General features: G+C 49.4%; 2 protein-coding genes across 2 annotated transcripts in view; one reads left to right on the plus strand and one right to left on the minus strand.

Annotated features, from left to right (window-relative positions):
• The first annotated feature begins 1106 nt into the window (after nucleotides 1-1106).
• Nucleotides 1107-4270, plus strand: LOC120902417 (polypeptide N-acetylgalactosaminyltransferase 3). The gene is made up of 4 exons (XM_040311138.1): nucleotides 1107-1409; nucleotides 1482-2514; nucleotides 2579-2680; nucleotides 2744-4270. The coding sequence occupies exons 1-4, from the start codon at nucleotides 1279-1281 to the stop codon at nucleotides 3470-3472; spliced, it is 1995 nt and encodes a 664-aa protein (XP_040167072.1). The 5' UTR covers nucleotides 1107-1278; the 3' UTR covers nucleotides 3473-4270.
• Nucleotides 4271-4468: 198 nt separating this feature from the next.
• The window catches only part of LOC120902418 (protein glass-like), a 71050-nt gene continuing 49156 nt past the window's right edge, over nucleotides 4469-26362 (minus strand). The window contains exon 4 of the mRNA XM_040311139.1: nucleotides 4469-9202. Coding sequence (XP_040167073.1) covers nucleotides 7551-9056 — 1506 coding nt within the window. The 5' untranslated portion in view covers nucleotides 9057-9202 and the 3' untranslated portion in view covers nucleotides 4469-7550. The remainder of the gene's footprint in view (nucleotides 9203-26362) is intronic.

Below are 26362 nucleotides of genomic sequence, written 5' to 3' on the forward strand. Positions count from 1 at the left end.
GATTATTTAGGCGGTTTTCGGTAGGCGCATCAAAATTTTATCGGTAGTTTTCGGTAGGTTAACCGTCTTGTGTACGACCAAAAAACATCACGTAATCGTACAACCGCCTACCCGGGTAGGCCATACATTTTGTATGGAACAATGATGTTTTTCGTGGTTAAAAGAGTATATCTTTTGAATTTCTTTTACAGGGTTTACCAGCATAATAAACAACTGTCCACTTGTTTATAACAATAGTCGTTTTGAATAGACACCGCTGTCTACCACTTGCTCACACGTCAGATGGTGTACCCAAGTGCCACAAATCCACTAAACGACCACTAAATAGCTTCTACACGACTCCAGTTCTCTACCTAAACGGAATATAGAAAGACTTCGTTTAGCAGACGGCAAACGACTCATGCATTCTAAAAATAGCAAAAAAAAAAACTGGTGGCGCTATCTGTTGGTGGGATATCCCAACCAGTTGAGCTTCATCGCTTGGAGGAGAGCTTTCTCATTTCCTCTGTACTGTTGTATGGTTTCGCATTGAAGTTATGCATCGCTAGAACTAGAACGGCGATACGATTGTTTAAATACTAAACTCCAACGATACGATTGTTTAAATACTAAACTATGTGGCGCATCTGTGGCGGTACCTACCCCTCGACTGAAAATTTAATTCTCTTTTTCTGTCAGGTGAGCTTAAACCGCGGACAGCAAGATTCAAATTCAAATTTAAATAATTTTCTTTGGCTAGCAATTCTCGGAATCCCCACAACTGACATAGTCTACTTATTAGGAACATTAAATTTTAACGGATAAAACTAAAAAGTGCCAGGCAAACAAACGTGCATCAGCGCGATAAGTAACAAATGAGGATAGCAATCCTTGAAACAGCTACCCAAGCGCCACAGATTAAGCTAAAACGACTGAAAAATCAAATATCTGTGATTTTCGGTAGGATAAATGGAAAATCGGTAGTTCTAGGGCGGTCATTTGTGAATCGGTAGGCATATTGGTAGGAATACAGATAAATCGGTATTTCTGGTCACTCTGTCGCCCGCACTGTTTATGTGTCAAATTGGTGGGCATAGAAAAAAAACACACACACTCACATCAAGGAAAACAACAAATTACGCGAAGATGGTGCAAAGTTACGCTCACGTTTTATTACTTTAATTCGATTAGTTAAGAACCAAACTATACAGTAAGCAGTATTATAAGTGTTAAAGTGTGTAAAGGAGCTTCCGCTCTGTTCGCCAACGCCATATTGTAGCGATTGTTGCCGCTTTCAAGATGATGTTCCGGCTGCGGGTTAAGATTTTCTACGTGTACATCATTATTTCGTTCGTGTTTAGCGTGTACCTGTTTTATTTAATATCGAAATATTCGTTCGAGAAGTTTGTAAACTATCACCGGCATGTGAGGTAATATAATTATTTACACACCAACGCAAGCTTCTGGCGAAACTAATTGCTGTTTTGTTTGTTTTGTTCCAGGAGCAACAAATTTCCCGACCGACCACGGATACCGCAGATCGTGGGCCACTATGTGGGCGTCGGGACGGTGGGGAACCTGTCGAAAGATTTCATGAACACGAACAACTTCGACCCGATACCGGGCGTCGGCGAGCACGGCGATCCGGTGGTGATACAGGCGAAGGATCTGCTCAAGATGCAACAGTTGTTTCAGATCAATCGGTACAACCTGCTGGCCAGCGACCGGATCGCACTGAACCGTAGTCTGCCGGATGTGCGCAAGCCGAAGTGTGTGTCGAAGCTGTACCCTGCCAAACTGCCCACCACTTCCATCATAATTGTGTTCCACAATGAGGCCTGGTCGGTGCTGCTGCGTACCGTGTGGAGCGTAATCAACCGCTCGCCGAAGGGCTTGGTGCGGGAGATACTGCTCGTGGACGATGCCAGCGATCGACGGTTTCTGAAGCACGAGCTTGACAACTACGTTCAGAAGCTTCCCCTTTCCGTGACCATTTTGAGGTTAAACAAACGGGAAGGGCTCGTTGCGGCCCGGCTGCTTGGCGCCCGGATGGCAACGGGCGATACGCTTACCTTTCTCGATGCGCACTGCGAGTGTTCGCCCGGGTGGCTGGAGCCGCTGCTGGCCCGGGTGCAGGAGAACCCGAAGAAGGTGGTCTGCCCGGTGATTGATATCATTTCGGATGATAATTTCTCGTACATTAAGAGCTTCGAGTTTCACTGGGGTGCATTTAACTGGCCGCTGCACTTTCGGTGGTACACGCTGAGCGATGAGGAGCTGGCGGAGAGAAGGAAGGACACGACCACCCCGTTCCGGACGCCGGCGATGGCGGGTGGTTTGTTTACGATCGATCGGAAGTATTTCTTTGACATTGGGGCGTACGATGAGCGGTTGAAGATTTGGGGTGGCGATAATTTGGAGATGTCGTTTCGGGTGTGGCAGTGCGGTGGGGAGGTTGAGATTGCGCCCTGCTCGCATGTTGGCCATCTGTTTCGGAAGAGCTCACCGTACACGTTCCCTGGAGGAGTGAGTGGGGTAAGTAAGGTCATTCATAGCAAAGAAAAGAGTGTTTTGCTTGAACTTTTTCTCTTTTTTCCAGATTCTGAACGAAAATTTAGCCCGAGTTGCACTTGTGTGGATGGATGATTGGGCCAAGTTCTTCTTCAAGTTTAACAAGGGCACTGAAGAGTTCAAAAGCTTGGTAAGACCCCTCAAAATATTATTTTATCTCCATTTACTAAACGAAAGTCTTCGTTTTCCACAGAATGTCTCCAACCGACTCGCCCTGAAACGCAGCCTCAACTGCAAATCGTTCGACTGGTACCTTCGCCAGGTGTGGCCCCAAAACTTCTTCCCCGCGCCGAACAAATTCTTCGGCCGCATCCAACCGATCGACCTAACGTCCACGTTCGACTACCAGGAGTACCTCACGCTGATGAAGAAGATCAATCTGATCATCAAAAACCTCAACCCGGAACTGAAGTGGAAGTTCCTGATCAAATACCTCACGGAGAATGTGAAGCGCATCGGCGACTCGATGAAGGCGGCCAAACACAGCCCGTACTGTTTGCACAAGCCGAAAACGAACACGGCCATCAACCAACCGTACGGGCAGGCGTACCTGCAAAAGTGTTCGCTGCTGATCAACGTGCTCGACGAGCAGTTTGTGATTGACGACTATGGGCGCGTCATGACGGACGAGGGCATCTGTCTCGACTCGTTCCGCAAGACCAGCATCGACGGGGAGGAAATTGTGGAGGGTGTGCGGAAGATTAAGATGGTTACCTGCGGCAGCCAGAAGCCGAACCAGCGCTGGGTGTACGAGACGGACACGTACCATCTGAAGAACATTGGCGATGGGACGGAATGTCTCGAGCGGAGCGCTACCCTCACCCGGGAAGATGGCGAGGACAAGTATGAGCTGTTTCTGGGGCCGTGCGATGTGCGGAACGAGCTGCAAAAGTGGATGCTCTTCCCGGTGGCATGGAAGTAAAAGGATCAAGCCGCGCCTAAGGCATACTAGTCCGAGTTAGGTTACCTCGCTCAGGATACACAAACACAGGCACACAAACTCTTTCCTATCTCTCTCTCTCTCTATAACGTCCATATGTGTAGCTAAACGAAAAAAAGGATTTCAAACCACTTCTCACTGTAAGTTTCCCTTAAAACCCACTATCCTTTCTTCACTAGTTAACAAGAGCAATTTAAACCAGTTATATGTGTAAGGTATAGAAGGCGTAGCAGAACGCTCCCAGTTCGGTGCCGAAATGAGAGAAATCGCCTATCTCTCTGAATCTCTCTCTCTCTGTCTTCATGTTTGAGTGTGGGCAATCTTTGAATACCAGTTTTCCAGCTAGTTTTGTAAGAGACGACGGGCGTAAGATATTTCATACAGTAAGATAAACGTGTGTAGCTTAACGTACCTTTAATGTGACGGGAAAGTATTAGGTGTGCATCTATCGCGGGGTGTGTGTGGTGTGGTATTTGTTTTTCGAATTGCTTTTTAGCAGTACTTACTTTAGAACCATGTGCTCCTCCTGCGTACTTGAAAAGACTCGATTTAGCTGTATTAAGAATGTTTATTTTTGTTCACCTTTTTGAAACCCTTTTTGTTCACAATCTTCTTAGAATGGTATATAATTTGAAACTGTGATATTGTGAGTAGAGCCTAGTAGTGTGGGTCAAAGAAGGGGACATGGGACAGACACACACACACGCACACACAAACTTATGTCACACCAATGACAAAACTCAACGCTCAAAATACATAATTTCTAAATACAAACCTTTACAAACGGCAGCGGAACTTTGCAAATACTCGTCCGAAAAGCAGCGGAAAAGCGACTCGATCGATCAGGTCTTCAGCATCGCATCTTAAATAATGCGTCGAAAGAGCACAGATGGAACGACTCCGTAAAGATAACTGAAGTGCTGGAACTGCACCAGGAACATCTCCGTAATACCAAAACCTCCAGGTAAGTCTTACCTATAGGAAAACGACACGACAGCCAGTTGTGTTTATTTCGCGTTTTTCAATCTATTCGTGCATGATATTTATTTTATCGCTTGATTTCACTTCACTACACAGTAACAGTAATAGGGGTGGTTTTTTCTAAATACATGTACAAAGCGTAACCTTACTAAACTAAAGCCATAGGTTGTCGGATGTTGTGGTTGGGTATGGGCTTTGTAGTTTTTGTATGATTTTTTTTGTTTGTGTGTTGAGTTTCTACATATTTACTAGTTTAAAAAAAACAAAAGACCGCAGTAATCATAATGGTAGCATTGTAAAATTAAGTCATCGTCAGAGAGAAGCAGTTAATAAGTAGACGTAGTTAAGGTTGAGTAAAACAAATAACTAAAAGGAAGAGAAGTACTCACTAACTTTGTGTGATAAACTTAAACGATAGTGAGAAGGAAGAAAATAAACATAAAACTAACATAGAAAGAACACTAAACAAGACTCCCGCAAAAGGAGTAGAGCAAAAAGACAGATGGCGTAGAATGGAACAACCCAATTAGCTAGTAATAGTTGGAGTTGCTTTCTGCAGCATTGATTGGAGTATCGGGTTCGTGGTTTGTGTTGCATGTTTTTTTTTTTATCTATGATTAGTGTGCTATTTATTTACCTTTATTATCTTACATTATCCTCGATGCACTTGGTTCGTTGCCCTCGGCGAGACAGTGCATCGAATCTTTTTTCCTATTTTTTTTTCTTTTTCTAGGTGCTCGCCAGCTGCTTCTTGTGTAAGTAACTGCGTGTGTGTGTGCTGGTGCGCGTGTGTATATTTGGACTAATAAAACGTACAAAAAAAATGGTTGTAAAACAGATAAAATCTCTCTCAAAAAACAATAAAACAAACATTACATTACAAAACAAACAAGAAACAGGGAGAGGAATCTGCTCGTGGCCGGTCATGGCAGAGACGTTGTGTGGCGATCATGCCTCTGCAACTTCTCTAACCTGTCATTAAGGCTCTGTAAACGCTTAGGACCGCTCCTCTGCCATGTGTGTGTGTTTCTGATGTTTCTGATCTCACTAAATTGGTAACTAATTTGTAACAGCGTGCGTGTGGCGTGATGTAGGATTGTTTTAATTGTGATAATGTATTTCAGTTTTCCCCCTTTGCTTTGCTCTTTCTCCTCTAGAATTCCCCTATTGCCTATTGGGCTAACAGCAGGTGGTATCTTTCATCCAGAATCGGCATTCGTATCTCCAGAATCGACCAAGCCTGTTGGTTGGTAAGTCCTCACAACCGCGCTTTCTGTCTCCGTGTTCATGTTTAATTGCCACGCTTCTTTTTTTCTTGTCTATGCAATTTCCCTCTCCAGAGCACAACCTCCGAAGACAACCTTCTAAAGATCAGCTGAATCAACCGCTTATCAGGAGCGTTGTATCGCTGTGTCTGGCAAAAAAGAAACGAAACGGTACCTGACTGCCATTCCAAGGTAAGTTGAAGACATCCACCAAATCAGAGTGGGGGCAAAAAATCCACTCCTCAACGTTTACGATCACGCTGCGGATCTTCCTAAAGTGTGATCGGGCTACTACAAACCATCGGAACATTGAGGTGTTATCGGAGATCAGAGACCGCGGGTCCGTTTTATGCGAGTGGAGGGCCATTCGCTTGCCGCCGTACCCCAAAAGTGCCCGTTTTATGGCGGCAGCAGCGGTTGTTTGACGGCGTGCAGCAAGCCGGCGGACAAGAAGAGTGGTTTATGGTTCACGTGTTTGCAAAACTTAATTAGAACATCTTGTGGTTGGTTTCCTTTTTGCAGTTTTCGATTGGTCGTAATCCCGGCAAGCGCGTGAGTGTTGTGAATAGAGGAGGGCAAAAGAGACGGAAACCGATATGTAAAACGTAACTAATTAACAAACACAGCTGTGGTGCTTCTCACTAAACTATCCAACATTGCTATCTACTAGAAGAACTAAAACTCAACAATACTATAACATTTCACGCTCGTTTCGCTCACTCGAGTACGAGTAACGCCACAGCTAGAGTCTAGACAATTTCCCTCATCTCATTCGGCACATACACTACCGGCGGGACGTGTTGATTGATGGGCCCCCTTGTTTTTAATTCCAAAATCATCCCCAACAGTTGTCACTTGATCGTCACCTGCTCCGACAAGTGGCAGCACGTCCCCGAGCAGCATTTTTACATTTGGCTTTGGTTGAACAATTACTTTTCGTTTTCGAGTACCATGGATTGTCTCTTTTCCCAACTTTTGATGCTCTCGTGCCTACATCATTTGCTTTGTTTTTTTTTTTACTAAACATTAGTTCGTAACAGTAAGAGCTAGCTGGTAAAAGGTAATAGAAGTTAAACGAAACATCTTAAAAAAAGGCGCCCTCTTAAACACACTTACGATACTTATCGAGGAAGCAAGAGCATATGATCGGTATGGCAAGTAGGTTTCGTATTACTTTTTTGCTTCCTCCTCCACTTCTTTCCCTCCCCATAATCATACAAAACAAAGCACAAAGGAGTATTTTATCACCGTGTTCCGTAGCAGTTCGCGTAGAACATTCGCGTACCACACAACATAATTAACTAGCGTTCGAGAATTAGTTAGTGCTTTAGCCTAGTTTCTAAGACGGTTTAGTTGCTTCAAATACTATAAATTCGACCCGGCAGATCGGGGCCGCTATCGCGAACGATTGGGTAGTAATGGTAATCTCTCGAGTGTTGTTTTGTTTGCGAGTCTTTCCTATAAGTACAACGGGGTTGGTAGTAACACGCAGCGTAACGTAAAGTAACAAGTGCGCGCGCGCGCGTTACGATCTTACTTAAAGGCTACGATTTAGGATCGATTGTACCTTGCGGGTTTGAGTAGTTAGCTTGTCCGTAACAGTAGTAGAATAGTAGTGGTTGAACGGGGCTTTGACCGTTGGTGCTCCGTGTGCTCTGACTGCGTTACAGTACAGTGGAATGGAATGGAACTAAAATACTGTACCGAAGGAACCATGACGCTCTCAGTATCTCTCTCTCTCTCTCTGGAACGTGATCGTGCGCTGATCAGCAGGTACACCCTAGCTCTCTACCGCGGGTTTCGGGCACCCCAGGTCAGGTGACCTGTAAAGGTTCGTCCCCGTCCTCGTTGTTGTTCGTCTCCATCTTGATGTCCGGCTGGATGTCCTGCTGGGGGCTTCCGATGCTGCCGCCTGCCGGCGAAACAGGCTCCTCGTCTGACGGTGTCGAGCTGCGGGAGGAGTGCGTATCGTTGTGTCCATCGTTGTGCTGCTGCTGGGTTTGTGATCGTCTGCCGTACGGGCTGTCACCTCCGGCGTTGGATTGGGAGGAGGGAGATTGCTGCTGCTGCTGCTGCTGGTGCTGCAATCGTAGCGGGATCGGCAACTGTGTCACCTTGCCCATGAACGATCGGATCTCCTCGAAGTACGAATCTTCCGGTATGCCGCGACTGTTCCGCCGTGCTGCCCGTAGTCGCTCGTCCAGTCCAAGCCCCAGTCCGGCCGCATCCGCCTCGTGCTTCTTCAGATGTCGATCGAGGTTCGTCTGCTGCCCGAAGCAACGCTCACACAGCGCACACTTGAACGGACGCTCCTTGTTGTGGATGTTCCGGACGTGCCGCTGCAGGTTGCTGGAGATGCTGAACGATCGCTCACAGTACCGACACTTGTACGGCTGTTCGCCCGTGTGGGTACGCAGATGGCGCGTCAGGTTGGCCGACCGCGGGAACACCTTGCCACAGAACTTGCACGCGTACCGATCCTTGTTCTTGCCGTGGGGCGCCGGAGTACCGCCAGCACCCGCCGGCAGATTGTGGTTAATGATGTTGGCGTTGTTGTTGTTCAGGACATTGCCTCCGCCGCCACCTCCTCCACTGTTGGATGCGTTGTGACGGAGCTGCGACAAGCTGACGGCGAGTGCTTCTCGCTCCTTTAACCGCTGCAGATCGTAGGAGGCGGACGAGCGCGGCGGCAGAAAGGAACCACGGTACGGCAGTGGAAGTCCAGCCTTGGCGATCGCTTCCAGCATGAGCGGATTAAGCCCGGGCGGTCCAGAAAACAGCGCACCGGGGCTGTGATTAGCAAGGCTCGATATTCGGAACTCATCCTTAATGTTGATGTGATTGTTGTTGGTGTACTTCGAGCTGTTGTTGTTGTTGTTGTGGTGGTTGGTAGGACTCGGGCTCTTGTCACCGTCGGACGGCTGCTTGCTGTGGTTGTTGTTCAGATTGTTGTTGGAGTTGTTGTTGTTATCGTTAAAGTATATCACATTGCTGCCGGCCTTGCTGTCGGTCGAGCTGGCACGCGGCGGGTCCGTTTCGTCGTCCGAGGAGGTGGAGGTTGATGTGCCACCACCACCACCGCCACCGGTACCGCCACCGACAGAAGACTTCTTGCGCTCCACCCGAAGATCGAGCGGTTGTTCGGTGAGGCTCTGGTGCTGTTGCTGTTGCTGGTGCAGCAGATTCGACGAGGACGAACGGTTGACGAGCGAGAGATCGAACGGGGCCGGGAGGGTGGATCCGAGACCGAGCAGCGGATAGACCGCGCCTTGCTTTGGACTGGGCAGCATCTTGCGCGGTGAGTGATCCTTCTCGCGCATCTTGCGCCTCACTGCATGCGCACAGATCACGGTTGCGGCCGTTGTTGTCGCTTTTGTGTCACCGCGTGGCAGAGAGAAAGATGGATGGAGTGGGGGTGGGGGATGGGGGAAACGTCTTTGCGTAGTTGTTCAGCTACTCAAAGAGCCTGAAACGAGACAGGAGAAAAAAAACACAACAATAGAGTATACAGAACAAAAGGGAAAGAAATGTCTTTTCGCGTGCGACTACCGTCGGGATCTTAATTGAGTCATTCATTTCCGCGAGTCGGCGCGAAGAACCTCACAGTTTGAGGACATAGGAGAGAAGGTAGAGAGTGCCCGTTAAGACCCCTAGAAAGATGTACCTCGCAATAACAATGATTTCTATTGAGAGAGCTGCAAGACAATCGCTAAAAAAGCCCTGGGACGAACCGGGGCGCGGTGAAACAAATGAAGTACGTCCACACGGAACCACAAAGTGACCATCGCCTGGCGACCCGTGATTGCGACCCAGTTTGAACGAGATCCGCAACGGCCATTCGCACCATTCAGACCATTCCACCAGGGGCACTGTCAGCTCGCCCAACTGTCTCCGAGCAAATATTGAACTTGCTATCATCTTTTGATATTGTCTAGTGGCCGTGCCGAGTCACCAATCACCCGGCAGGCCGGTGACTGTCACTACAGCGACCACTTGGAATGTTAATCAAAAGAGACCGCCCTTCGCACCTTCGCCAGCGCCCAGCGGACGGCATTAGACGGAGAGAGCGATGGCGGCAACGAAGAGGACCACGTCGACGATGATGATGCAGTCCGTTGCAATCCATTGCCGGACCGGACCTTGGAAAGCGGACAAAACGGAAATGGCACCCAAAGACAAAGCAGTGCAGGCGATACCGCAAAAGCCACCGCAGCGCAACCAGGAGGGTCATTGCATTGGGCCTTCTTTGCTGCAGTGCGAATTTTGTGCCATTCGCTTGCCTGCCTGCTCCAGATTTCCTTTTATGAGCAACCCATTATTTGTTCGGCCGCGCATCTGAATGGGCGCCTCGAAGTGTGGCGCACGACCCCGTAGAATGGCACGTGGGCTGCCTGACTGCTGGCTACTTTCAGTGCGTCCCTCGAGCTGCAGCGCAACATCTTCCAATCGGGACAGTTTGGAGCAAAACGCCGTTTGATCGCGTGTTGCCGGTCGTGTTTGTCGACCACTTCGGTTGGCGCGCGCGCGCACGCCGAGAAGGCATTGAGTGTTGTTTGGCGAGCGTGCTCTGGCCAACTTTCTTTCGATCTCCCTTCCACACCCCCTCCTAATCTTATCGGAGAATAGTTCCGCAAAAACCCCCCGGAGAAGCAGCTCAAGAGATCATTCTTGGCTGGTACACATTGGTCTATTCGAAATTCGTCACGGAACTGTGTGTGTTTGTTTTCGGGCGTCTCTCTGTTTGCGCCTTTCGTCTTGCACAGAGGAAAAGCTTTGGATCAGCCAGGTTAGGGAGCATGAATGTATGGTTCCGTTTCATCGTGTCTTGCGAAGGGAAGGTTAGAAAGACACAGGTCGAATGAATCCGTCGTGGTCAATCGCGCACGAGCCGTTGGAGGTTGGAAATTGAAAAGCAACGCAGCAATCTCCCGAAACGTCATGCGAAAATGGGAATCGTGATACGCGATCATTATCGTTTGCGGTGCTATTGGAGTTGGTTGGTATCCTCCCCACCTGAAAACTCGGGTGACTAATACAAGAGAGGGTTTAGGAGAAAGGGGCAGTGAGGTCTTCAGGGTGAAATGATTTGTACCGATTGTAGAAAGATTGTGTGGATAATGATGTTCAAATTGCTTCACGGCTTCTTGGTTTGGTGGTTTGGTATGGTACCGAAGCCATCCCAGGTTTGCCGTTGGAGTGGGAATAGGTCTTTACTAGCTTATGATGTAGGTTTCTTCATCGTGCGACGATAAAGAGTATTGGATGTAAACGATACAATTTAAGGAACGAAACATATTGGATCGTATTCTGGACAATAATCATCAACTTGATCTTTGTCTTTTGCGATTGAGATCACGCAAATCTGTAAAGCAATATATCATTGCAATTGTATTGAAAGCTGCTATCAGCTACAGATCAATGCTGGAAGATACTTCAGCTCAAAAACAAACATCTTTAACTCCACTTCAACTCCACTGATATTAATATTGTCATCTCTCTGCACAAAAACAAGACGACAAAAAACAATATCAAATTGCTCTATCTCGTATTGGACTCGTTTCGTGATTGCGCAACCACCGTTACGGTAATGGTTGGAATCGTTAGGTTCGTTAGGTCCCGGGCCATATCCAGAACTGCAACTCCTAGCAGCAGCAGCAGCAGCCCTTTAATAGGCTTAATAAATACGAGAAGCGTGTTGGAGCTCCTCCCGTCGTACCTTTACCAGCTAGGTTAGGGAACGCTGCGCACTAAACGAATGTATAGAAATTGATATAAATTTGATTTGAAAATAATAAATAACGTCCACGGAAGGCACCTCCAAGATCCCCTTTCTCCCTGCTCCAAACAAACATGCCAAACAGTCAGCGACTGTGTATGCTGATCGAAACAATGCCACAAACTCGCAGCTCGAAATGCATAATAAAGAAAACAAACCCTAACAAACCCCAGCAAACAAACAAGAGGGTTGCGAAGGCGCAACTGGAGCAGAGGAAATAAACTTTACACTGCAAATCCGTACTTATTACTGTTCCCGCAGTGCCGCCGGCCCGTTCGTTGCATCGCATCCTTTGATTCGGCGGTGGAAGGGATGAGAGGGAGTTAATCGCGAGCACGAGCCATTGTAGGTCCCGTTTTTTTTTTCTTTCTTTGCCAAACGCCACGATCTGGCTGGCCAAATGCAAACGTTCGATGAAGACGACGGCGCAACGACGACAACACGGAATCGGAGCGTTTGAGCGTTTGAGGAGTCGATCGAAAGCACGTGCGAGCAGTCGCAGTTGCGGACGAAACCCGAGACTGGGTCGTTTTTCCATTATGAATAAATATAAATAATCATTACGAGTCATGCGCGCGAAGTGATCGAGACGGCGGATGATCTACCTACGACGGAGTTGGTGACTATTGGAACGAAGTCGATTGTGTCTGGATAGGTAAAGCTTAGCGAGATTAGAGACATTGTAGGATGAAGTAAGAACTTCTTGTGTTGAGTTTGGAGTTCAAATCTCAAACAAAATTGAACTTTTTGAACATTTTGTACTAAAACTAGGATCTCAAAAGATCTTCCGTATTCTTGTCTAATCTCAATCAAACTTCCAATCTAAAGCAAAGATCGCAGAGCCCAAAGCAAACTAAATGTGCAGGCATCAAGTAAGAACCTAATGATTGATTACCCGGTGCGACTGTGTCGAAACCTTCCATTTATGCGTCGAACTTCTGGGGCATTCAAATCGCTCTCTCAAACGCTAACCAAAAAAAAAAAGCGTCCATTCCACGTGATTGAGCTTCTAATCGGATTTCTGACCGGATTCCAAACGACTTTTGATGGATATACCATCCAATACAAGAGACCCGAAAAAAACACGATATCCCCGAACATCTCATTTACCATTCTCTGGGTTGTGGTGCCTTGCTGCGGGTGAATCATGTGGTAACCGCAAAAGTGATACTTTGTACCCAGTGCTTTGTGCCTTCCGAGACTGATATATTTATTCCTGCTTGATCTTCTTCTTTTTTTTGCACATACACCTCTCCAATCTTACTAATCCATCTTTCGGGCGGTTTTGCTGAATGGTCCCAAAAAAAAAAATGAACTGCTCCATCTCACAATATTCGATTACCAAATCTGGGTTGGAGCACCTGGGGATGGGTTTCTGTGCAGGAATGCTTCGCTCCTGTTTAGCATTGCCGTGCCTACGATACCTAGGGCGAAACCCTTTTTCCTTTCCCTCGCTCTTCACGCCCAATCGGTTGGGCGGTGACGAACGATCATCTTCATCATCATTAGCCTCAGCGCAGCCGGCACATCACGCCACCCCATCCGGGAGTAGCCGTATCCTATATACACCCGTCCGTCCCCGGCACGAGATGGTTTGAAGATGCCGTTTGCGCTTTGTTTGCAACTGACCGCGCACACTGCCACCGGGACACCGGGTGGGTGCGGTGTGTCTTGCGGTGAAGCCGCCTCGTAGCCGTATCGTATTCGTAACCCCGTCCCTGGCCCGAGATGAGTGAGATCGTTCATCAGGCGGGCGCTGAAGACTCCTTATAAAGATGCCTTCGCACTCGTCCCATTTCGTAGGAACTCGTAGGAGCGCTAGGTTCGCTGCGGAAGGTGGTGGGGAGGCGTTGGTGGAAGCAGAAAGGCATTTTCTTTTGCGCGGCTTCCTGCTCCTTGCCTGTTTGATTGAGTGATGGACATTTTCTGGTTAAAAAGTGTATCTAATTTCTACAATCAAATTAAATTGAAAGTTCCATTTCGTCCCCCCTTAGTAGGGTGGGAAGGTTGGGGAGCCCGCGAGAGGGTTGACATGAAATGGGTCTTGTTGGAAACGGTTGGAATGGTTCGGAGGCTACCGGCAGCTTCTTTCATTTCCAGTTTTATTCAAAATAACCGGCAGTGGCACACAGCGGTGTGTGACACACAGTGTGGTGTTCATTTACATGTTACTCGTGGCGATTGGGTTGGATCAGGGGAAGAATTTCGGTAGAAGACATGCCGAGGCGAAGGGAAAATAAGCAAACTGACAGGCAGGGCAGGGCAGGATTGGCTTGTTATGCAGATGATCGTCAGTCCTAAGCTAGACAGTTTGAAGAGGTCGTTGTCGGGTTGTAAAGAGAGCAGTGAGTAACGGATCTGAGATTGACATTTCATGTGGTTTTTGATGAAATAGTGCATCTGATGTCTATTCCTACACCCGAAAAAAACGGAGACACTGTCCACTGTCCAGTGCAGACACGTCTCGCTCACGTTTCGGCGGTGGATTTATGAGATCGCTGGAAGGTTCGGAATAGGCGCGACTACTACTGCTACCCAGAAGATTAAAACAGAAGCATTTTCGTGGATCACGCTTGGATCGGCGTAGATCGCGTGGTGCGTTCCCTGCTGTGCCGGCAACCGAGACGGACGGCCGGACGGACACAGCGAGACCTTGAGAGATGAGATCGCGGTGGCACACATTTTCGGCAGCGGGCAGAGATAGCGGGAGCACATGCAGAGATATTTTAGTGGCGGCTGGTAGCTGCTTTGGTTCGTCATTCCCGTGGTGACGTTTTAATGCTATTTGAGGTAAAGGTGATAGGGAGAGAGAGAGAGAGAGAGACAGGAGGAGAAAGGGGGAACTACAACATCGCTTGTTACATCGCTTTGCGTGATGGATTTCTTGTCCACCGTCGGCGTGTCGTTGATCGATGCCGTACCGGTGAGAATTTGATACATTTTTGAGCTTCCGTACTTTGCCGACCCGTTTTTTGGAGGGGATTTTTTCGGGGTAGAAGACACGAAACTCATCTTTTATATCTCCAAATACATGGACTGGCTGTCTTGTGTGTTTTATTCTACTTGGAGCCTCCAAAGCTCCCCAAACTTCCCAAGTGATCGATCGACGGCGTTAAGTGGTAAAAGCCGACCGTCTTATAACCCTCTTCTGCCTTCGCGCGGGGAAGTCGTCAGCCGGCGGGTAACTGGATCCTGGGAACCGCAATCGCTTCTCCGTGACGTGCATGATCGTGGAATCGCGTTTTTTCTTAATATAACATATAATAAATATAAACAACAACGACGGTCTCTTTCAAAGCCGGACGAAAGTGGGACCGCGGTTGGTTTTGTGGCGAATGTGGCAATAAATCAAACGTGGCCGATTCGATGCGCACCGGAAATAAGATACGCGCACCAGCCGGGAACGGGAACGGTTACGCATCGGAAAAAGAAACGGTCCGAAACGGAGCTGAGGTGAAAACTTTCCTCTGTGGTTGATGGGCTGCAGCAAAATTGGAGCAGAAAAGTGCATCGCGTCGCATCGCGGTCGTCACTTTCCTATCAGATCTCGATCCGTCTTCATCTAGTAATAAAGGGGGGTGGTAGTGGGGTTAGTGCTGGGGGAGTTTTCCATTTTCCAAGATCACGACCGATCGATAGGTGGTGTGCTGGTGATGTGTGTGTGTGTGTGTGTGCAAAAAAGGGGCATTAAAAAGCCTCCGCTGTCACAACACGGCAGTCGCAACAGGCGGTCTTAATTGAGACGTTATAAATTCACGACTTCGCTCCAATTGGTACACACACACACACACACTTGGACGTGAAAATAGCCCCTCTAAACGAAAAAGAAGGTCAACAAACACACTGCAAAGGTTTTGTCCTGGCGTGTTTGATGTTTTTGCAGCCGACGACACGATAAGAGCGCCGTTCCATTGCATTAATTGAATCATTAATTTCCATGCAATCCAATCCGCTGGCGGATGCTACAATCCGATAGCTTCCCTTTTTTGCATCTGCAAACTCTGACTCTGGGACAGGTGAAAACGGTGCAATCGTACACAAGGGAGTACCAGTCAACCTGTTGACAACTTTTTGAACCGTCCGGGCCAATCCGGTGCAATCAAGAGCACCGCGACCGCGGTGAATGCATCCTCCCGATGCTATCGTTTTGTTGGACAGGCCGTCCTACCTATACTAAAAACCGTAGCCCGTGCTTGATAGTGTACTCGGACTGCACTCGAATCCGGTGTTGGAAAGAATCGGTCCCGCTAGGAAAGGTATCTATTTTCGTGACAGCTGAATTGGCGGTCGATACGCGGTAGCATTGGTGCTTCGGCGAAGAGCCGACAGTCCTCGTTCGGAATTGCTCTGATTAGTGGGTGTTCGGTGATGTGTAATGGCTTCCCTTGGAAAGATCGGCGTGTGAGATGAGCCGAGACAGGCACGGTGAGGTTTTCACTTTCCAGGCATCTTGATGAGCTTGTCGTTTCCAGAGTTTTTCCAGAGAGTGCTTCGAGAAGCTCTGATTAGTGTGATTGAATCGCTTCTTGACTCCCTTGAGAGGACCGTTAAAACATTCCAAACAGCAATGGGCTAAAAGGAGTCAAACTCTGGGTTGGTATTGCTCGCCGAGCCACTGAAACGAATGGAATAGATGTACTGCTCGCTTACAGCACACCTTTTCGAAGCGTGCGCTGGAATGGATTTGGCAAATTCCAATGTCCAGTCACTCGTCCAAAGATATCCAGCTGCACCGCAGATGGATTGAAACATTTTCAAGGATGTGATTTAGCTCCGGTAGCCTCCGGGCGACTACTGGTATTAAGCGGACAGCGGCCAGTCCGAAATTGGAACGCCAGCAGTGAATTAGCCCAGTTTCGATTAGTCCCGGGTCTAAGTAAGTCTTGTCCAAGACTTGCCGCGAAAAAAAAAGGAATAGTCACATTGGATGGAACTGTGCAATCGCTTGCAGCAGAGACGGTGGACGGTGGAGATATCATATTTCAACATTCTCCGCCCGTGCACCCATTAGATAGGGCCGCCGTGAAAAAGCCGCGTACACGATCAAACAAGATCATACGCCGAAGTTCTACCCTCGGCGCGTCCCGAGCGTCCATGATGTCCGGGGCGTACGCGCTTTCGTACGCTCGCGTGATCTAGAAGAACCAATTAATTTCGAGGTGATCATGGAGAGGGAGCCAGCTTCATGAATATTGATCGTTCGTTCACCGATCCGGGGGACCCCGCGGTGCGGTTGCCTTTCACCTTGAGTGCGGTTTTGAGCGTCTCTGTCCCGGGCTGATGGACACTGCTGCTTGCTGCCGTTTGTGACTGTGACGACGCCCTTTTCCTGCGCCGCACTGGTGATCGCACACCGCGGACGATAATCGCACTGGGCGCGTAATGATGGCGTTCATCGATTAGAGCGCGCCGCGTGCATCGCGATCGGAGCCGTTCTAGTTCTCCGTGGGCTGCAATCATTCTAATGATTACACAAACGCTAATTGATTGCTTTCGTCCTTTCGGAGGGGCACCCGAAAAACCGGTTGCTAGGGGAGGGGTGCTTGGAACCTCACCGTCTCAGCCGAGTGTATGCCGGAAGTCGCGAAATTGATTATTTGGCCAGAAAGGCAAGATTTGTCATCGGATTTAGGATTTTCGACTCGGTCGGCCCGAGTAAGCACATTTTTCACAACTCACTCAAAGATTTGCGGAGAGATCTTTGCCTTTTTTCTTCTTCTTCATTGCTGATCTCGTCCAGCAGATAGTACAGCCCAGGGCCTAAAGGTGGCCTTCGCGCGGCTTTACACCGCGGCGCGGTGTGTTTGGAGGGTTTGGCGAATTTCATGGCCGAAGGCGATCGATTGCTTTGGGTGCGCGCTTCTACGCGATCTACATAAAGCTAATTAATTATGTGGCTGCAGTCCGCGCGCAGATGTAGATCAACGATTGATCATGGGCAGATCGCGCTCAGAGTGTGGTGGAGGATTAAGCAGAGTAGAGCTCCGGAGTCTGTCCGATCGATCGGTCCATGGCAAACGCTTGCCGTCATAAAATCAGATAAAAATTAAAAGAGAATTTAAATATGTCATCGTTTAGCAGTGGCGTGTTGGAGGGCGTTCGGTTGAAAGAGATTGGGGAGTCACTTACACATACCTAGACACACAGCAGATAAATTATTTCCGATGGCAGCCGGTCGATAAGGGTGGGTTAATGATTTTTCCGATTACTATTTAGCGCTCATCGTGCCGGGAGTGTGCGATAGGAAATATAATACGCGCAAGACGCTTTTAATGACGCGCTAGATTGTGTTGCGTGTGTGTGTGTGGTAGAGTGTCGAATTTAGCTGCAGGCTTTGTAATAAGTAGAGTGGTCAGTTCGATGAGTTTACATTTTTGCCCCGGGGGAAAGCAAGCGAGCAAATCTTAAGAGTCGCGAAAGGCTCAAACTATATAAAATCGCTTTTGCGCAACAATGTTGATCGATGTTGTGTTTGGGAAAGCCGAATATGGAGCAGATCACAGCAACAAAAAAGAGGTAAAACATCACATCCCACTTGTAACGGATGCTATATCTGCCCGAGCTGCATCTGTTTTGCAAACATTTCAATTTTATTGCATGTGCAATTTTTATGTCTTTATGTACGATGTGTCCGGTGTTGATCGAAAATGGGTGAAAGTGTTGAAAGCGGATCGCAATCGGATCACATCAGGTCTGGGCGAAGGAGCCTACTTCTGCCCACATACCCACTCGGAACACACAGAAATGGACACCATCCTTACGGTATTCCACCCTTTTTTTCTCTCTCGGACGTCCTCCGATTCCTGTGCGATGATTGCGGTGTTGTCGGGCCAATAAAACACTAGACACGGCAGGCACACACACACACACACACTCACACCAGAGTCCGTCGACATGACATGGTGGTACACCCGACACCTTCGCCGCTGCTGGCGAAGACTTTCACAGGGGGGAATGAAACTGCAAATCAGTGCCGGAGCGCACGATAAGCCTTATTATTAGACCGCATAAGTTCCATTGATTGACGCTCTAATCCGTGGTGGCCGCATGCGGTAGTGGAGGGTGATGAAGTTCCTGCGATCTTCGGTCCTATGGGCCCCGGTGGCAATGATGGGCTAGTGTTTGACCGATGCCAGGACGCCAGCTGCGGCTTCTCCGTTTCGCGATCGATATCGGGCAGGGGTACGGCTACAAAGAAGCACAGACAGTGCATTAGGCTATCGTGACCGGGCAAAACAAAAAAGAAGAACGGGGCGAGAGAATTCTCCACGTCCAGAGACCTCTAATGCCCAATAATCACACTGACCTAGAAAGCGTTTGCTACGGTTGCTTGATGACCCATCATCATCGTGGTGGAGGCCCTATTTGATTCAATTCTCATCACAACCTGATCGTCTTGCACTTGGCAGGGGTTTCGCAGGTTGTGTACCCTGGGGAAGCTTTTGTGAAAAGCTCCCAAGCATACATTATTAGACGGTGGCGGGAAGGCTTTTAGCGCTTTGCTGCGACAACAACGGATGGCAATGACAGTGCCCCGGCTAATGGTTGGTCCATTTTATTGGAGAGACGGCGATGCGGTGATGCCGTGAAGTTGAACTTGATGGGGTGTCATTCGGTGCAATTTTGCATGTGGAGAGGAGTGGGCCTACTGTTCACATCGCAGCACACTAAAACAATAGAGCAGACAATTTTTGCACACCGCAATGCTCTCCATTGCACACAGTAAACACTAACTGCTCCCGTCTGGGCAGAGTGTGCTCGTTGCTGGTTGATATGATTTAATTACGCAAATGACTCGCACTGCCCTGCACAACCTGAAGAAGCCACCACGACGGGTCCACCTCACTGTCATGATTATTCATTCATCTGCGATCCGGTGAGCATGATTACGTCAGATTACGATGTGATCGAAGCAACGATGATGATGATGATGGTGCGATTGCGAGTGTAAGTGTTGTTCTTTCGCCCGCGCGACATTGTAATACATTTGTGCGGCACAACGGACGGCCCGGGCTGCTTCAAACTGCTGCCAGCACCGCCACGGGGGTTTGCTGAATGAGGTGACCAGCTTCTCCTTGCCATCGCTACTAGCCCCGTGTGGCTACTTTCGGATGTCATCCTCACGCGGAATGCCGCGCGGTCGAAGGCGCGGAGGGCCATCTTAGAAGAATGCACGTTTTGTTAACAGCTGACGGCGAATTATGATTGATGATGGTTGGCGGTGGTGGTAGCGTGGCTTTCATATTTTTCATTTCATCTTGCAGAGATGTTCCGATGGTTTAAATCGAACCGCGAGATAGCAAGCGAGAGTGTGTGTGCGAGTGAGGAATTGAAGCTGACATGAAGTAGCTGGCTGCATCGATCAGCTTGAAGATCAACTGCGATCAAGCGATTCTGAAGACATCTATCAGGCTCTCAAGCGAACCATCAGTTTCTTCAGATCTTCCGAGTGGTACAGGGAAGGAAAAGGAACTATTTTTGCATAATCTGTATCGTAGTGAAGGGATTGCAATAACTTGTCGTTAATATGTATTAACGAGTTTCTATTTCCTGAAGTACCGTTTACCCTTCAGAGAGCGTCCGAATAGCATAGAATACTTCGACTGGGGCAGTGTTTTGATCACGAACCTCAGATGTTTACATTAGAGCTGATCAAACCCCAAAACACTCGCACAGCAAATCATAAACATGTCCAGAAGTTACGACATGCTACCGGCATCCTCTGCTGTCTTCCCTGGGTTCTACCGGCGGGGAACATTCTCTTTCCGCTCCGAGTGCGAGCCAACCGACAATTCTCACGCGTCAAAGTGTCCAACCCATTATTGGGAGAGTGAGCAGGGAGTCTCGGCGGGTAACATGTTTACTGCACCGTTTGAAACAATCGAAAGCAAAACTGGGGGCCCCCGTGTATGTCGGAAGCAATGAGATGGTCAGCAGTAGCAGCAAAAAAGGGCGTCCCAATAAGCGCGTTAGCAAATGTACGCCACAACGACGCTGTCTGGGAATGAATCGAGCAAAGGAAGGAAAACGAGGTACTACAACTACACCGGTCCGGCCTGGGGTGGGCATACGTTTATGATTGACAGCTCGGGCGGAACTTTTCCATTCTTGGGGCAACGGACTTGGACCCCGGACCGCGGGTCGATAGCTGTCAATCCAGTTTTGGGGCCACACAACCTTGCTGCTGCTGCTACGGCTGCTGTTTGCCAGCCATACATGTGTGTGAGATCATGAGCCGTTGCATCATGGGCATCATCGGAAAGCGAGAGTGAACGCGCCTGACGTGAATGGGAATGGGGCGACGGCAACAGAAAAGCAGAGCCGAAAGAGTTGCAGTAGTTCTGTACGGTACATCCCGGGCCGCGGTGTGCACGGGTACCCATTTTTGGGGCCAGTGCGCGGAGCAGTGGACAAGCGTACGTGACAAGCCAATGCAACCAGGAAGCCGGTCCGGTTGCGACTGGACCGGAAAGACAAACAACAAACGGTGCTGCCTCCGCACGAGTGCTGCCGATGTCTGTCAGGTCGTCGTCGCCTTCCGGACGAGGAGTATGCGTGTTTGCGTTGGACGTGTTTTGCGTCGGTAGAATGCGTCTACCGTATCTGCATACGCGCGACGACGACGACTACGACGAGGAGGAGTTGTAAACTGGTCTAGAATGCATCCTGAGCTGCCCACCTCACTAGGCTGCAATGCCTCGAGGGGCTCATTTCTCAATCACAACTGATCCTCAGATGCAGCGTGGTGGTAGTGCGGGGAGGTGAAGATCGTGCGTGACCGCGAAATACCGCCGACACACTGCTTTTTTTTTGCGCGACGACCCCACAAAGTAGAGCACGGCAAGCAGTCGGTTTGGCCTTCGATGAGCGCGCCCGGTGTTCGGTTTGGGGCGTGAAAAATCCACTCCGTTCCGTGAAAGAAAAGCTCGCGTGATCGCGTGAACAGCATCGGGTCCGCGACGTGGTCACAACGTGGTTTTCCGAATTGGTCTCGCTGGAATTGGGGAGGGTGATTTTACGCTCCAAGAAGATCGCTCGCGACAGTGACGATCGTGTGTCGAGTGGCATGTTTCCCTTGAAACAGCGGTGGTACTCCACTCGAACAATCAACGTGTCAGCGGTGAGACTACTGCCAACGTACAGCCCGCGTACCGATAGGGGCTTCTCCAGAAGCAATATCCGACGGACCGATTAGGAGCGCGTCGTCCGTACGTGACGTGACATGGCGTCGAGGTTAGACCCGTTGAGGTCTGTGTTGTTTGTTGTTTGTTTGCCACCGTCACCGTCTCCCTCGGGGAAAAGGGGGATGACGTTTCCAGAAGTCGGGAGGACCTCACGAAATTGACACCGACGACGATGGCGTCTACGGCCACGAACAAGAACAGACGTCGTCGGAGGCTGTTCGAAGTATGCCTGCTACACCCACCACACGATCGCGAGGAAGTGACAAGGACTAGGGCAGCCTGGGTAGGTGAATTATGCCCCCCCCCCAAGTATTGACCGAGCGCAAAGGGTGAGCAAGAGGGGGGGGGGGGATGGTACGTTGAGTTGGGTGTCATTAGCCATTGGAGCCGCCGAACGTCGCCGAACGAATAAACGCGCGAGCGCTCGCGTCCAACGTCGAAGTCGTGCGCGGAAATTACTCTATATTTTACCCTCGAGAGACAGATCGTCCGAGTGAAGCAGCCGAGCGAGTTTCGCACAGGGAGGAAAGAGGTTGCGAGAAATAGAAGATAAAAATCCATAGATAGGTAATTTGCTGCTCGCGACTGTTTACAATCATCTCGCCCCGGGTACACCCTTGGCCACCGTTGCGGTGATGCGAGTGGGGAGTCTTGTTTTACTGTTTGCTGCTCGTACTTGCTGTTTGTGTGACGCTAGAGCCACTCACAAACACAAAGAAACACTTTGCCTGATTATGCCCTTGGACTTTTCACTGGGTGCTTGAAGAGTGAGAGTAAGTGCAGCTGGAGAGACACTTTTCGGGCGTTCACTATCAGTTCAAACTACTTTGGGCCTTCCCCAGGTGCGCGCTCAAGATGTCTTCAAAGCGATCACCTTGTGCGATCGTTAGGCATGAAGGTCTGATAAAAGAGTTAATTTCGGTTGTTTAGTGCCTTGGTGCTCTATTCAAACAACCTCCCTAACAGCATGAAAACCAAGTACAGCTACTACTGGCTTGTAACCTCTTGCTTTGCTTGTTTCGCATGCTCACCTTGCAAAAGGGCAGTACCACCATCACCACCACCCTGTCGATTCTAAGCATAACGGCACGACTGAGACGACGTTCGCTGCCGCCGATCATAACACATCCAGCACCACACCTACTCGAGCTATTTGCGCCTCAAGGACTCTCTCGCCTCATGCGCTCGCTCTAGATCTATTAAGAAATAAAAAAAAACACGAACACGATGGCGTTCCGCGCCACATGCCCCTTGCGAATCCCCCGAGACGACTTCTCGAAAACGGTGCTCAAAGAATGACGGAAGCGGTGACTTGAACATTTGTCTGGTTTAGCGCTCCGTGGAAAGCCATGTCCACCTGTGCCCGTTTGGGTGTTCCACGACCCGACCCGCTTGTTTTTATGTCCGTTAAAGCGCGATTCTGAAAAGTTGTTTGGTAGTAAAATCGCTCCGAGGGCTCATCTACATGCGCTTCCGCGTTCGGTCCTCGTTTGTGTAGCGCCATTGACTGCTGCCCGGATCCGGAAGAGTGAAGTGTTAATTAGGCGACACCGCCCCGGATTTCGTTGACAAATGGCGCAAGTCGTAAAGGCGTATCGATGACGGCCCCGGGCGGCCAAAGGTCACGATCGCGGCACCGACTCCGATGAAGAATGCTGACCTGATGAGGCATTGGAAGACGATTGACGATTGACCTCTCGTTAACCTATCTTGGGCACGCTGTTTTTCCTTCCGAGCGGCCAGCAGCCAGGCCTGCTGATTTCCGTGGCCAATTAGCTGCGCTACATACAGCGGTCGATTGTGAGCGGAACCTGAGCGCGCGCGCAACGCGCGCAAACGCGCGTGCGCAACGGCGTTCGATCGTGATATCCTCCCGAATCGCCCGAAACGAATCGAAATGGGCTAATCGAATGACTGGCCGCACGAGATGCTCCTGTACCCGCAACCCCATGCTCCTTCGCCACCAACAGCGAGCGGAAAGGCCAATCACAACAATTTATTAATTAAAGCGCATGCATGCAGACGGGATCGGAGTTGAAGTTGCCGGTTTGGGCTCTGTCGTGGATCGTTGATTTTCCACAGGAGAGCGTGCGCAAGAGCGGCGGGAATAGGCCAGTTACGTTTCGCCTCTTCGCCCCCTGAAGTGATATCGTGACTCACCTCACGAGTTTCCCGGGGTTTTGGGTACTACCAGCCGCACAGGGCCAGGTTTCCAGCTCTTCAAGCCGAGCGTTTGCCGGCCATCTGGTCTTGGGAGATGCGCTTAGATCTGCACACGCCACCTCATCAATCCTCGACAGCAGCGTCGGCAAGCGATGCTGTACCGAGGTCGATGGTGGAGGATGTAGGAGTGTATTTAAATATGAAAAGCCCCCGTCCGTTTGATGTAACATTTCGCGCACGAGGGTTTTGTGTTTTTCCGCCTCCCGCGCTTTATGTATCCTTCCCGCTTATGTTACATGCTGGGCGGGAGTCGCGCACAGGAGTAGCTGTAATTTAGCATAGATTAGCACCTTTATAGGCTGGAATGGCAGCCAGCTGCGGCCAAAGTTTGCACAGACCGGGGGCCGCGGGTAGAAAGTGTGCATGTGTAACTAATTGATGATGGGCGGCCGGTTGAGCAAGTAAAAGGGCACAGTGCTTAATGCGCATCGTTGAAAGGCGGCGGGCCGCGCTTTTAACTGACTAATTCAATTGATGGGGCCCCCGGTGGCTGATTTCGCTCGGTTATGATGGACACGGTTTAGCGCGGCAAAGCACGGTGAACATGAGAAAGTGACGTTGTCGATTAGGGGGAGAATGTATATTTAACTTATAATTTAGAAACAAAAATAGTGCAAAAAGGTTAGTGCAATGAGGCACTTGACAGTAATCGAGCAGTTACTGCTCGAAAGCAGTGCAATCTGTGTTTAAAAGTATGTGTTTAGTTCTTGGAGCAGAAACAATCGTTCCACCGCTACAATGTTGTGTCTGTTTTCAAGTTGAGGGCAAGTTTTTCCTCCTTTCCTCTTGCTTCTCTTACTCTATCGGAAGCATTACACGAAACCACCGCCACTTTGCTCCTGATTTTGCCATGAATTATGTGTTTTTCTTGACGCGAACTAAAACGCCCCGAGCCCTGGAACCATTTCGCCCGTCCCTAACGAGCTGACCCGAACCATTTTTACGCGAACTATTTTATCCCCTCCTCGTGCCTCCTCGTGCTTCAAAGTAATTCAAAGCATGTCCCGGGCACGTGGGCCACAAGTGGGCGTAGTTCAATACGGATGCAGAGTGGAGAGGCGCAAAAAGAAACGCTTCTGCGTTCGCAATAGCATCTATGCTGCTGCAGGATGGCCGGTACGGAAGGCGACCAAATCGATGCACTCTCTCCTCACCCTCAAGGTGGGATAAAACAAGCTACGGCTAACTAGCTGCTGTGGTTTCGTTGAGTATCAACCGATCGGCAGAATCTGCATCCTTTAAGTATCTTCTCTGCTGGACGGAGCCCGTCTGTATCTCGTAGGACACGGCTTCAAATCGATCCCGATCGGTATCGGGACCAACATCGGTGGGAGCAACTGTTTCTATTGCTGGCTACCTTTCTTCCCTTCCGCGAGATGGTCGGGGAGGTTTTTTTTTTCCTATTGTGCCCGTCGCGCCTTATCTTGTCCCGAATCCCAATTCTGACAGCGGACCGGGAAAACAAGCCATCGATTATTTCGCTTCCAGTCCACTCTTCCGCCTCGCGAAGATGGGGCTTTGTATCGCGCGAGTTTATCTAGCGCTTTGGAATGGCCGGAAAGCAAAGGGAATGGCGTGTGCGCTCGCGCCCAGATAATAAGATCCCGGCTCCCGGGGAGCCAAAGCGGAAGGGGACCCGCCGCCCTAACGAGACCGAATCATAATTTATTGTTGCTGCGAAAATAGAAAAATAAAGAGGTTGTTTTCTCTCTCCTCCCCCTCGCAAGCCAATCTTTTTTCCCATTTTCTGTTTTTGTACTGGCAGGGAGGCAGTCCGCTTTCCTTCAACTCATCTTCATCGATCGATCTCGATCGCGCATTATCTTTCGAGACGCAAGCGTCGCGTTTGACGCTTGTCGTACAAAAGGTGAACTTCACGGGCGGAAGTGGTTCAGGGGGCGCACCAAGAATAGAGCACTGAGGGCCTCTGTTGTATCGCTTCTGGCTTCTTTGTTGGCAACGGCGGTCGTTCTGTTTTCGATCAAAGTCATCCTCTCCCCCAAAGCATGTTCTTGTGTAGCGAGGGTGATTAGGTTTTTGCTTTGTTTTCTCGCTTACATGCTGCAGAGGGAGTTCAGGTTGGGGATTTGGGAGTCCGTGCATCATGCGTCTCCTATGGTGCTGGCTGTCGCTTTTTCTTGCTCATTCATTTCGAGTGGTTATTGGATTCTGTTCCTTAAGATTACGCGGAAAATTATGAACGCTACGAACGTACACCGGGCACACGCCTTTTCTTTTTACTCGGATAAGCTTACGCCTGGAAGTAACGAGACAAGAAAAGAAGGAGCTCTACCATGTCGGTTCGATCAGCATGTTTTGATTTCCACTACTGCAGCCCGCAGAGGACTCCATTCCCGGCCGGGGACCAACTCCCTTGTAGTGCGAAAACTGGGGAGAAGAACGTTACGTGTTGCTACCGGTACGAAGAAGTAGGTCGTAAGAG

The sequence above is a fragment of the Anopheles arabiensis genome, chromosome 3 (genome assembly GCF_016920715.1).
Source record: "Anopheles arabiensis isolate DONGOLA chromosome 3, AaraD3, whole genome shotgun sequence".
Lineage (NCBI taxonomy): Eukaryota > Metazoa > Arthropoda > Insecta > Diptera > Culicidae > Anopheles > Anopheles arabiensis.

What these genes read in the sequence shown, in the direction of transcription:
- LOC120902417 (XM_040311138.1), top strand. Translation starts at nt 1,279, where the DNA reads ATGATGTTCCGGCTGCGGGTTAAGATTTTCTACGTGTACATCATTATT. An exon ending in AACTATCACCGGCATGTGAG is followed by an intron (nt 1,410 to 1,481) that starts GTAATATAATTA and finishes GTTTTGTTCCAG; the next exon opens with GAGCAACAAATTTCCCGACC. An exon ending in CTGAAGAGTTCAAAAGCTTG is followed by an intron (nt 2,681 to 2,743) that starts GTAAGACCCCTC and finishes CGTTTTCCACAG; the next exon opens with AATGTCTCCAACCGACTCGC.